General features: G+C 36.8%; 2 protein-coding genes and 1 non-coding gene across 4 annotated transcripts in view; 1 reads left to right on the top strand and 2 right to left on the bottom strand.

The window, feature by feature from the left end:
- The window catches only part of LOC116684836 (zinc finger protein 91-like), a 175,168-nt gene that overhangs the window by 149,177 nt on the left and 12,166 nt on the right, over positions 1-13,825 (bottom strand). The window lies entirely within an intron of this gene.
- trnal-cag (transfer RNA leucine (anticodon CAG)) lies at positions 1,227-1,309 on the bottom strand. Its single transcript has one exon. It is a non-coding gene; the product is annotated as a tRNA-Leu (tRNA).
- On the top strand, positions 7,285-13,815 carry LOC116684837 (uncharacterized). 2 transcript variants are annotated; one of them, XM_032510273.1, is made up of 6 exons: positions 7,285-10,277; positions 10,464-11,338; positions 11,448-11,493; positions 11,584-11,734; positions 11,818-11,949; positions 12,804-13,815. In XM_032510273.1, the coding sequence occupies exons 1-5, from the start codon at positions 10,085-10,087 to the stop codon at positions 11,945-11,947; spliced, it is 1,395 nt and encodes a 464-aa protein (XP_032366164.1). In that variant the 5' UTR covers positions 7,285-10,084; the 3' UTR covers positions 11,948-11,949; positions 12,804-13,815. The 2 variants fall into 2 exon arrangements, with proteins under 2 accessions (XP_032366164.1, XP_032366163.1); XM_032510272.1 differs by having other exon boundaries at positions 7,286-10,277; positions 12,801-13,814.

The raw sequence follows: 13,825 nt of genomic DNA, 5'->3' as shown, positions 1-13,825 counted from the left end.
CTGAAATTCCCTCCAGGGGTCCTGTGTTATCACATTCACCAGAATGGGAAGTGTGTTTGTATGCGCTAGCTCCCTTCGATAGCTCAGTTGGTAGAGCGGAGGACTGTAGCGCATGAAGCTGAAATCCTTAGGCCGCTGGTTCGAAGGAGCACTCTTCTCCAGAGTTACACTACAGGGATCAATAAAGAATTTCTGATTCATTTGGACAGACGACCAAAAAGCATAATACTTCTTGCCGAGACATAACAAGAAACAAAAAAAAGAGGTAGGGGAGATAGAGGTAAAGAAACTTTTTTGACACCCAAATTTTGTCGCTCAATATGGCATTCTATGCACCCAGGGCCAAATGTTTAACCATTTCATCCACTACGGGCCCCTAAGGAAACGTGTGACTGTGAACTCTTGTTACCCATAGCAACGACAGGTAACAACGAGTGGAAGTACTTCTCTCTTTTCGGATAATCTTCACTATACGGCCCAGTTTAATCTCTGTAAACTTTGCGGAAATCCTGCGAACAGCTACGATGACTGTTCATCTGTGTGGATTTAAAATCTATCTGTCAACCCCGTCTTGCCCGTATTGGATGGAATGATGTCAGTTTGCGCTTTTTATCTGTTGTACATAACTTAGACTTAGACTTAGACTTCTCTTGATTGATCCTTTGGGATGACTCCCGCAAGAAATTGAAAGTTCCAGCAGCAGTTTTTAGCAAGAACAAAGAAATAAAAGATAGATAAAAAGACAGTATAAAGACAACAAAATACCAATAAAAATAATATCAACAATAAGAACATTTGTCAAAAAAAACAAAGAAAAGACCATAAATTATTATTAAAGTGTCAGTGTTTAGTCCAGTGTTAAAAATTATTATAAAGTGACCAGGTGTGAATTTAAGTCCAGGTGTGCATGTATGTATGTGTGTATGTGTGTATGTATGTATGTATGTATGTATTGTCCTCTGCCCTATTTCCTCCTCCCCCCTAGTGAGGAATTGTATAGTCTGATGGCATGAGGGACAAAGGAGTCCTTGAGTCTTTCACCAAAACCCTTCAGTTAAATCACAGTCAGTAACTTTACATGTGTTGACAATAAAGATGCTCACAAAACGCTGTACTTGCAATTGCATTTCTCGTGCACATTCATGTCCTCTTGAATACAAAGAACTGCTATGTTCTTTATTCCCAATATCATGTCTTAGATGTTTGTTCAAAATGAAAACAATTGTTGTCAGAAGTGGGATTTGAACCCACGCCTCCAGTGGAGACTGCGACCTGAACGCAGCGCCTTGGACCGCTCGGCCATCCTGACTAATCCAACAGATGTTCCATAGGACATGTCTTAAAAATTACAATATAGTAAATTAAACATGTCATGATATAGTAGGTTCTCAGTCATCCATGTCATAGTTAACAAGGGAAGGTTTCTCAACTGTCAGCCCAAATATATGGAGACATGGAGACATGGAAGAAAGTCCCCAGGGTGGCAATCTGTTATGGATCCGTCAAAGATGCTTATAAATCCTACAACAGAGCTCCAATAGAGAACAGGCTGCAATATATAGTTAAGGTGTGTGGCAAGAATTCTCACAACCCTCTGACTGACTTAAGTTCAGATTTACGCTTCTACAGTCCTCCGCTCTACCAACTGAGCTATCGAAGGTCAACAGTGTAGAAGAATGCACTTCCCATTCTTGTGAATGTGATAACACAGGACCCCCTGAAGGGAATTGCTGAATCATCAGGGGCTGTAGCTCAGTGATAGAGCCCACTTCACAGGCTCAATGCTCAGATGTATTACAAGATTTGAAGTGAACATTGTACTGCCCAGTGATGGTGGTATAGTGGTGAGCATAGCTGCCTTCCAAGCAGTTGACCTGGGTTTGACTCCCAGCCGTTGCAGTAGCTTTCTCTGAGTGATGTTGCTTTCTTTATTTGTCAAGAAGTCAGCAGAAAGGTTACTTGCACAACCTGGTTTGATAAAACATTAGATCTCTTTGGGATGCACAATTATGGCCAAAAATGTGACTCCCGTTGCGTCTCTGTGTCTCTCTCTTACTCACACACACACACACACACACACACACACACACACACACACACCTTGTGTGGAAATAAAAAAAATAAAAAAGAACAAAAAACAAAATCACACTGATCATAAAAAAATAAAAAGTTAAAAAAAGAAAGTTATATTGAGTATGAAAACTCTTGTTTATTACATTTTACTTCATAATTGCAACCGCATGTGTTGTATTCATTGTTGCAAAACGTTCTGTATATAGTTTGTTTGTTACCATGACAACACCTTTGATCTGAAGCTTGATGCTGTCATGTAAATAGTTTTCAAATCAGCAATAAATATAACAATTTTTGATCAACTCATATCAATTGCATGCTTAAATAACATACCGGTTAAAGCCCCGCACATTTCAAGAGAACCCGACACACTTCCGGGTTAAATCTGACCACTTCCGGTTTAGGCCCCGCCCAGTCCGAGTACGGATCCGGATACAGATAATTCATGTGGTAAACAGATACAGATACAGATAATGCTGTACTCGCTCATCCCTACGCTCTACCATTTGAGCTAATTTCCCTTTTCAAAAAAAGTCATAGTATAGTATGACAAAAAATTAAAAAAAAATCATAGTATAATATGTCTACAATTCATAAAAGTCCTAGTATAGTATGTCGAAATATTCCTAAAAAATCGTAGTATAGTATGTCGTAACAAGTCCAAATTTATAGTTCTTGTTGTAAAACAAGAAGAATCTAATGTTGTCTGGAGAATGTGGGCATTGATCCCCCTACCTCTCGCATGCTAAGCAAGCACTCTACCATTTGAGCTACTTCCCCTTTTCAAAAATAGTTATGGTATAGTACGTCAAAAATTCATAAAAAGTCATGGTATAGTATGTCGAAAAATTTCATAAAAAGTCAACAAAATCATAAACAGTCACAGTATAGTATTTCAAAAAATTCATATAAAGTCATAGCATAACATGTCAAAAATTCATAAAAGTCATAGTTTAGTATGACAAAAAATGGTGTAGTACAGTATAGTATGTCAAAAAATTCATAAAAGTCATAGTATATTATGTCAAAAATTCATAAAAAGTCCTAGTATACTATGTCAAAAATTCATAAAAGTCACAAAAAATCATAAACAGTCACAGTATAGTATTTCAAAAAATTCATAAAAAGTCATAGTTTAGTATGATAGAAAATCATGAAAGTCATACTATAGTATAGTATACTATGTTAAAAATTCATAAAAGTCACAAAAAATCATAAACAGTCACAGTATAGTATTTCAAAAAATTCATAAAAAGTCATAGTATAACATGTAAAAAATTCATAAAAGTCATAGTTTAGTATGACAAAAAAATCATAAAAAGTCGTAGTATAGTATGTCAACAAATTAAAAAAAGTCATAGTATAAAATGTCGAAAATTCGTAAAAGTCATTGTATAGTATGACAAAATATTCATAAAATGTCATAAAAAGTCATAATATAGTATGTCAAAAAATTCATAAAAAGTCATAGTATAGTATGTTGAAAATTGTATAAAAAGTCATAGTTTAGTATGTCGAAAAATTCATAAGTCATAGTATACTATGTCAAAAATTCATAAAAAGTCATAAAAAGTCATATTATGTCAAAATATTCATAAAAGTCATCGTTTAGTATGTCGAAAAAAACATAAAAAAATCATGCTGTAGTATGTTGAAATATTTATAAATATTCATAGTATAGTTGTCAAAAAATTCATAAAAAGTCATAAAAAGTCATAAAAAGTCCTAGTATAGTATGTCGAAATATTCCTAAAAAGTCGTAGTGTAGTATGTCGTAACAAGTCCAAATTTATAGTTCTTGTTGTAAAACAAGAAGAATCTAAAGTCCTCTGGAGAATGCGGGCATTGATCCCGCTACCTCTCGCATGCTAAGCAAGCACGCTACCATTTGAGCTAATTCCCCTTTTTCAAAAATAATCATGGTATAATACGTCAAAAATTCCTAAAAGGTCATGGTATAGTATGTCGAAAAATTCATAAAAAGTCAACAAAATCATAAACAGTCACAGTATAGTATTTCAAAAAATTCATAAAAAGTCATAGTTTAGTTTGATAGAAAATCATGAAAGTCATACTATAGTATAGTATACTATGTTAAAAATTCATAAAAGTCACAAAAAATCATAAACAGTCACAGTATAGTATTTCAAAAAAATTCATAAAAAGTCATAGTATAACATGTAAAAAATTCATAAAAGTCATAGTTTAGTATGACAAAAAAATCATAAAAAGTCGTAGTATAGTATGTCAACAAATTAAAAAAAGTCATAGTATAAAATGTCGAAAATTCGTAAAAGTCATTGTATAGTATAACAAAATATTCATAAAATGTCATAAAAAGTCATAATATAGTATGTCAAAAAATTCATAAAAAGTCATAAAAAGTCATAGTATAGTATGTTGAAAATTGTATAAAAAGTCATAGTTTAGTATGTCGAAAAATTCATTAGTCATAGTATACTATGTCAAAAATTCATAAAAAGTCATATTATGTCAAAATATTCATAAAAGTCATCGTTTAGTATGTCGAAAAAAACATAAAAAAATCATGCTGTAGTATGTTGAAATATTTATAAATATTCATAGTATAGTTGTCAAAAAATTCATAAAAAGTCATAAAAAGTCATAAAAAGTCATAAAAAGTCCTAGTATAGTATGTCGAAATATTCCTAAAAAGTCGTAGTATAGTATGTCGTAACAAGTCCAAATTTATATTTCTTGTTGTAAAACAAGAAGAATCTAAAGTCCTCTGGAGAATGCGGGCATTGATCCCGCTACCGCTCGCATGCTAAGCAAGCGCTCTACCATTTGAGCTAATTCCCCTTTTCAAAAACAGTCATAGTATAGTATCTCAAAAATTCATAAAAATCCATGGTATAATATGTCAAAAAATTCATAAACGTCATAGTATAGTATGTAAAAAATTCAAAAAACATCATAGTATAATATGTCAAAAATTCAAAAAAAGTCATAGTATAGTATGACAAAATATTCATAAAATGTCATAAAAAGTCCTAGTATAGTATGTCGAAATATTCCTAAAAAGTCGTAGTATAGTATGTCGTAACAAGTCCAAATTTATAGTTCTTATTGTAAAACAAGAAGAATCTAAAGTCTTCTAGAGAATGCAGGCATTGATCCCGCTACCTCTCACATGCTAAGCAAGCGCTCTACCATTTGAGCTAATTCCCCTTTTTCAAAAATAGTCATGGTATAATACGTCAAAAATTCATAAAAAGTCATGGTATAGTATGTCGAAAAATTCATAAAAAGTCAACAAAATCATAAACAGTCACAGTATAGTATTTCAAAAAATTCATATAAAGTCATAGCATAACATGTCAAAAATTCATAAAAGTCATAGTTTAGTATGACAAAAAAATGGTGTAGTATAGTATAGTATGTCAAAAAAATCATAAAAGTCATTGTATACCATGTCAAAAATTCATAAAAATTCATAGCATACTATGTCAAAAATTCATAAAAAGTAAAAAAAAATCATTAACAGTCACAGTATAGTATGACAAAAAAAAATCATAAAAGGTCATAGTATAGTATGTCAAAAAATTCATAAAAGTCATAGGATATTATGTTGAAAAAATCATAAAAAGTCACAAAAAGTCATAGTATAACATGCATAAAATTCATAAAAGTCATAGTTTAGTATGACAAAAAAATCATGAAAGTCATACTATAGTATAGTATAGTATGTCAAAAAATTCATAAAAGTTATAGTATAGTATGACAAAAAAATCATAAAAAGTCATAGTATAGTATGTCAAAAAATTCATAAGTCATAGGATAGTATGTCCAAAAAATCATATAAGTCTTAAAAAGTCATGGTATAACATGTATAAAATTCATAAAAGTCATAGTTTAGTATGACAAAAGAATCATGAAAGTCATACTATAGTATGTCAAAAAATTCTAAAAAAGTTAAAGTATAATATGTCAAAAATGTGTAAAAGTCATAGTATAGTATGACTAAAAATTCATAAATTGTCATAAAAAGTCATAGTATAGTATGTCGAAAAATTCATAAAAAGTCATAAAAAGTCATAAAAAGTCATAGTATGTCAAAATATTCCTAAAACTCCCCCCGGTCTGCCAACCACTGTTCCCGTTGTAGTTCCGCGGGCTCGTGTCTGTTTGGCAGTGACGCTAACGCGATGAGGAGGCGAGGCAGCGCGAGGCTTTACCGTTACGTGACACAGTTCACATTATCATAGGATTCTAAAGGTAATCTTTAGTGTCCTTAGCCCCCGATGTTGTCATTGATAGCATTATGAATGTTTAACTTTTTCGAGTGAAAACCGAATTTGGCTGCCACCTGTAAGCTGGCTGTTGTTGAGTGAAATCAGAACAAATATATTGCACCTATACTGAGAATTTTTTTTTTTATGTTATCAAGCAAATTCACTTGTCAGTGCCTCATTTCTTAACATTGTTGCCTTTGAAATAAAAGCTGAGACTCACCGTAAGATAGCCGTTTCAATTCAGTGACCACGTCTTGTGCTTTTATTTTGAAGGTTTTCCGTTATAATTGTTCGCCAGTGCTAATGTTTTGATAGTTGATACTCGATTGACGGTTTGAGAGTGAGTAAAAAAATAATATTTTGGGGGATATGTTGTTGACTGAACAGGCTACATGCTTACATGCATATTTTAACATTGCTGTTGCTAGTTATCTCTTCGGGAAGGACTTCTGTTCCGTTACAGAAGCTAACGTTAGCTAGCCACAGGCTGTCTACTGTGCCCCAGAAACCATTATGCGTCACGTTACGCTTTTGGCAAGCACAACTTGGTAAAATATTAGTGTGTAATAATCGCCTTAAATCATTAAGTATGTTGCCCACATATGTAGAAAAATATGTTGCAAAATCCGTTAGCTAGTACACTGACACACTTTCACTTATTCACTATGCAAACACATTTGAGCTGATAAAATGGGAGCTTGTAATTTTCTATAACTGAAATTTTTACTCACATAAAATACACACCCATTTTCTTAAAAATAATAAAATAATGTGTACACTGATGTTTACATAACTACAATGACAGCTACAAACTTTTTTTGTTTTACATTTTTTTGCATTTTGCAAAATTTACCTTCATATCCACCACCCTTAGTGGTTAGGTTTGTGTGTTTTTTTGACTAACACTTCCAAAAAAGAGGCAGTACATTAGAACAATGGGACTACAGTGGCTTGGAACTAAAATGACTGTTGTACTCGTTTTCAGATTTCTACCGGTGCACACAGCAGTTGGACATCTCAGAAGACGCCATAGAAAGCCATGCAGTCTTGCCTTTACACTGCCTTACTTCTGGTACATTAATTGGATACCATGCTATTTTTTTGCTTGCTTTCACAATGATATTTAATTGTGGTATCTGTGAGTTTAGAAATACCTCAGTTTCTGACTATGTGAAACATTGTAGAACCCATAGAAACAGTAAGAAGGCTATTTTTCCCTGTGGGTTTCCAGACTGTGGAAGAAGCTTTTCGTCTTACAATTCTTTTAATGTGCACTTGTCCAGATTTCACCACGAAGGGAGGAAGCTGTCTTTTAATCGTAACATATCTGTGCAGTTAAAGTGTTCTTGGGAGTTTTGTGGCAAAGAATGTGAAAGCATAAAAGGTCTCGTAGCTCACCTTAAGTGTCATTTGCAAGAGGGTCTTGAAGTGACGTGTCCTTATAGTGGATGTGCAAAGGCCTTTAAAGTCATATCCTCTTTTACATCTCATTTATCAAGATGTCACAAGCAGTGTGATGTTACACATATTGATCAAAGTTATATCAGGGAAACAACAGAGTATGTACCTGCTGGTTCGGATAATGGGTCAAGCGTTGATAGTGAAGTACCAACAGTGCAGCATGAAGGAGAGTCTGACCCAGGGTCAGCCCAGGATAATTTCACTGAAAACATGGCTCTTTTTTTTCTTGGCTTACAAGCAAAGTATCTGGTTCCTGCATCTACAGTCTCTGATATTGCAAGTGAAATGAGGTTACTACAGGATATGCAGCATGAGTTTACTATGGATTGGTTTTCAAGAGGTCTCCAAGAATATGGTGTGCAAGCTGAGGCTTTACAAAATCTAGGGAAATGTATGTACGAACAAAGCCCTATGCAGCGCACCCTACATGCAAGTAGTGGCACCTTAACTACACACCACAAAAGACTTCAGTTTTACAGGAGAGAATTCAATTTGGTAGAACCTGTACAAATAACCTTAGGCCATGATGACAAAGGCAAGACAAGACATTTTCACTATGTTCCCATTCTAGAAAGCTTAAGAGCTTTCTTGAAAAATGAAAGTGTACAGCTTCAAATTCTAAATCCTGTTCATGCCGACGAGAGCATGCTATGTGATATTAGAGATGGTTCGGTCTCTAAATCTAGTGAACTGTTTGCCTCTGATCCACATGCTCTTCAGATCATGTTGTTTCAAGATGCTTTTGAAGTTGCAAACCCTCTTGGGTCCGCCAGGCTAAAACACAAAGTTCTTGCTGTGTACTACACTTTAGGTAATGTCTATGCACACCACCGATCCACCGTTGACTCAATACAGCTTGTACTACTTTGTTTGGAGAAGGACTGTAAGTTTTTTGGACCTGAGAGAGTTTTTGATGTTTTGTTATCAGACCTGTGTGACCTGGAGTCAAAAGGCATTTGTGTTGAAGGGAAAACTTTCAGAGGTAGTATTGCCTGTGTCATTGGAGACAATCTTGGGTCCCACTATCTTGGGGGATTTACTGAAAATTTCAGCTGTGCTGAATATTTTTGCAGGTACTGTCATATTAAAAAAGGGGATTTTCAAAAAAATCCTCTTTCTACAGCCACAGAGAGAACACCAGCTAGTTACAGTGAATCATTGCTGGAGTTGGAAAATAACCCAGATATCCTAATGCACAAAGGCATCAAGTCAAACAGTGTTTTGAACAAACTCACACATTTCCATGTTTGTTCACCAGGACTTCCACCCTGCCTTGCCCATGATTTATTTGAGGGCATAGTTGACTATGATTTGGCAATGTACCTGCATTTCCTAGTTAAATCAAGAAAGTGGTTCAGTTATGATGTACTTAACCGCAGAATTGTGACTTTTAGAGGTGAGAGTCAGAATAAGGCTAATGTTCTGCATAACAATGGGACCAAACTTGGGGGACATACTGCCCAAAACTGGTGGCTTCTTCGGTTCTTGCCAGTACTGTTACATAACAAGATTAGAGACCCTAAGGAGGAAGTTTGGCAACTTGTATTGCTACTCAAGCAGGTGGTTGAGCTTGTGTGTGCTCCTACACTGTCACAATCACAGGCTGCCTACATGAAGGTCCTCATTGAGGAGTACATAGAAACAAGGCATGTACTCTTCCCACTTAAAAAGCTTCGACCCAAACATCATTACCTTTTACATTATTCAGATCTCACATTAAAGTTTGGACCCTTAATTCGCATATGGACTATGCGATTTGAGAGCAAGCACAGCTACTTTAAGAGGTGTATTCGGGCAAGTAAGAACTTCAGAAACATCACAAAATCCCTTTCAGAGAGGCATCAGTTGCTGCAAGCCTACCAAAGCATGGGCAATGTGTTTTCCCCTGAGTTTATCATGTCTGACTGTACAAGGTTTTACCCAGAATTGTATGATAGTCAGGTTAAGGACGCGCTAAAAGTGTTTGATGTCTCGCCATCAAATGCGGTAGTGACAGACAAAATTACTGTACGAGGCACATGCTATGCAAATGACATGCTTGTTATTTTGAGCTGCGAGGGTGGAGAGTTAACTCTCGGGCTTATTGCATGCATTGTAGTGAAACAACAAAAGACTGTGCTTCTTTTGCTTCGACAGAAAAGAGCAAGTCTTGATCCAGATCTTGGTGTTTTTGAAGTAGAGGGAGAAGGTGGTACTTTTATTTGCCAAAGACTTGATGGGCTTCTTGATTACACCCCACTTAGACACTACCATAGAGGTGGCAGACTGCTGGTTACTCTTAAACACAGTCCACCATGGAACCTGTAAGGGAGAAGATCAGAAGCACACTGCCTTCACTGGAAGAGGAGCAAACAGAGACTCTTGTCACAAAGTTGACAGATATTGGAGTTAAAAATCTGGAAGACTGCACATTTTTAACAGCAGCTGACTTGGATGGGATTTTGTCGTTAATACAGTCCAGGCGGCTGATACATGCATTTTCCTCAGGTAGGTAATGGGCTTGATTAGACATTTAAACACACACACACACACACACACACACACACACACACACACACACACACACACACACACACACACACACACACACGACAGTACATTCAGCTCTTTGTAAGTGTTTCATTCTCTTTTTTTTTAAATTCACATTTTTTGATTGTTCCTGTTCCTCCCTAGCATCTCAGAGCACCTTGGTTGTGTCCGGTGCTTCAAATGATTCAAATTTGAACGAGCATCTGGTGGCGACGCCGACTGTGACACCAACTGTGACACCTCCACAGAAGTTTCATATCCCATGGCAGAAGTTCCCAGTTACGTTGATGAATGCACTGAAGGAGAAGAAGAGACCACTACCAAAAGACAGAAGACACATGATCCGGATCATCATGGAAGACATGATGGCTACTGACACCAGACCAGGCAGAAGCAAGTTGAAGCAGGTTGCACAACAGCTGGTTGAGAGATATCCTGATTCCTTCTTGGACAAATGTGGCATACATGTTGTGGGTCAAGGTTTTGCATCCCTTGTAATGCAAATGGAGAACAGGGTTGAGAATGTCAGAAGACAGTATGCTTTTAGCACATCCCATGATGAGAGGCCCAAGAAAAAATGCAGAGCTTCTGACCGTTATGGTTGTACTCAGTGGCAACCTGAGTCACTGAATGACTTTAACAGCAATGAGGGTAAAAAGAAAATGCTACAAGATGCCTTTAAAGAAAACCTTCTCCCTCAGAGTGACATTAAAAGACTGATGTCTGAAACATATTATGCCCAGCGCATCACTCTGAATAGTGAGGAAAACATTATCAAAGTCATGGAAGAATGGCCTTACCTCTTCGACACCACCCATCTGCTCGACCACACAGAGAAACTAATGGGATTTCCTGTCCAAACCAAATTGCTGAACCAAATTCAGGAGAAGGGCGAGATCATCACTGAGTTTCTTGGTAGCAAGGGAATCACAGGAGTTACTACAGACCCATTGAAACTCCTCCAGGGTCTAGTGAAGTACCTCTCAGAGGAGCAAAAGGTGCTTTTAATAAATGAAGAAGTAAGTTCTGCTGCAAAACATCAATTCCTTAATTTAGTAAATTATGATTTAGCCCAACAAATATGTCCCCTCACTAATTTCGCCTACTCTGTCTTCACCTCTCTCACAGGATGCCTTAGCAGAGCTGCCAAGCACCCCGTGCATCATAGTTATGGGTAAGGAAATGCATGTCTACTCTAAAAATATTGGGAGGTGTTGTGTATTTGTTTAATTGAAAGATGTATGTTGTTATTTATGTTTTACAGATGAAGGAAGATACAAGATGTCAGTGGATGAAGTCCCAGTTAACATAATCGGCTGTCCACTAGTTGCTGTGAGCTATATGTTCAGCCTGTATTATGTGCTGAATATAAAGTATCCAACGGGAGCAGCCTTGACTCTGGAGTTCATCCAGAGGTAAGTTTTCACCATCATTTTTGTCCGTTTTATAGTATTATTTATTTTGGCAATTTCAATTTAGACATGTTTGTATGCCACAGGTGCCTGCTGGGGATAAACCCAGAACGGGGCACGAAAGCAGAAAAGCGGGGGAAACAGTACAACATCCCTCCAAAACTGCTTCGATTCCTGTCGGACCTTAATGACTTCAAGAATCCGTGGAAGATTTAAAGGTAATTGCACACACCTTTGTTCAGGGTAGCCACGGGTCTTAAAAGTATTGAGGAAGTCTTAAATTTGATTATGTCAAATTAAGGCCTTGAACAAAGTCTTGGATCTAGCCAAACACCAAGCGGTAACATCTGTGAGCGTATTAATCTGCTCGGTGTGCGTCCTATAACAAACAGAGTGAGCAGCTGCCGGACTCTAACATTTGTTGATCTGAGCAGGACTTCCCTGAGCAGACTGTTTAGAGACGATATGTGACCGGCAGGTAACGTTAAAGGTTATCTACTGCTGTAGCAGAGCTGCAAGTAACCGCTGATCTGAGCTGTGTGTTTCAGGGTTTAACAACTGTTGTTGGTGATCTACAAGAGGAATCTTCGCAGAATTTATTCTGACTTAAATAAAAGTTAGCACAGCTGTTCCGCATGGGCCATTGAGGCTCTGTGCCAAATTTGGCGTCAATTGGTTATTAGTTGGCACTTTTAATTTTTATAATTTGCAAAATTGCTATATGAAAAATTTACTTTGTACCTCCTAGAGCGCAAGTCCCATCTGCACCAACATCTGCGTCTAAACTTGGGGGGCCCAAGCGCCCGGATAGCTCAGTTGGTAGAGCGGGCGACCATTTAAAGAGGTTTACTCTGACGTGGTGGACGCGGGTTTGACTCCGACCTGCGGCCTTTTGCTGCATATCATTCCCTCCTCTCTCCCCTTTCATGTCTTCTGCTGTCCTGTCAAAATAAAGGCTGAAAATGCCCCAACATAATCTTGGTGGACCCTCATTATAAAAACTTATCAAAAGAACTTTGATAGTCGAAAAAATGCACAGTAATAAAAAATTTCTATTTTTGTTTTCCAGCAGAAGAAGCATCTCAAACAGAGAGAAAGGAGAGTGATGTGTGTCTGTGGACAGCCATCTTTACGGAGGACAACCATGGTATTATTAACTTTTTTTAAATAAGGACCATTTTGCAAAAGTGAGGACATTTCAGCCGACTACACTTTATTTTCCCTGGCCTTTACAGGCTATTTTCAAGCTTCTTTCAAGTTTTCAGAGAGATCCTCAGAAACGTGCAAACATCTGTTACTGTGCATCTACGCCTTTTGTACTCTGAATACAGACTTCTGCTCTCTACTGCCCTCTACTGACATGATTTATTTGCCCTGGAACAACGAAAACTAGAGGAAGACATGTCACATGGTTTTAGAATGAAATGCATATTCATTGTCTGGTTTGTCTGTCACATTCTTGTTATTTAACTAATGTTAAATAAATTATAGTTATGTTTTAGAAAGGATGTTCATACCCTGTCTGAGATGTTCTTAAAATGTAAACCGCTACATTTTTAAATTCAAAATGGACTTACTATCATTTTAAAGCCTTTTAGTGAAAAATGACTTATGTTACAGCCAACGCTTTCTCACTCCGATGGCGTAAAATACGGAAGTTTGGCCAGTGGCAAACTTTCCGCGTCTGATGCAACGAAAAAGGCGTCCTTTGGCGTTTGAGGAACGTACCGGGGAGAGCAGCATCTAGCGAGTAGTATGCAATGGGGAATTTGTCGTAGGGAGGTTGGTCGGGGGGGTGGATGTGTCAAACACAGGACCTTCACTCAGGAGACCGGGGTTCAAGTCCCGTGTGTGTCCTTAACCGTCCTCTTATTGCCGGGTGTCACGGAACTTTAGCATATAAGTATATATATATATATATATATATATATATATATATATACTTTTAATGCCAGTAACAACTGACCAAACGTCCATATCTTACAAGATGAGAGTGAGAACGTGTTGGATGTTTTATTACTCTGTGTTCTGCTTTAATTCATCCTGTGTTCATCACACCCACCTTGTGTACAGTGTGACAAATTGTGTTAAGGT

This window comes from Etheostoma spectabile, unplaced genomic scaffold (genome assembly GCF_008692095.1).
Source record: "Etheostoma spectabile isolate EspeVRDwgs_2016 unplaced genomic scaffold, UIUC_Espe_1.0 scaffold00569355, whole genome shotgun sequence".
Lineage (NCBI taxonomy): Eukaryota > Metazoa > Chordata > Actinopteri > Perciformes > Percidae > Etheostoma > Etheostoma spectabile.
The sequence above is the reverse complement of the archived record's forward strand: the minus strand, read 5'-3'. Positions and strand labels throughout refer to the sequence as shown.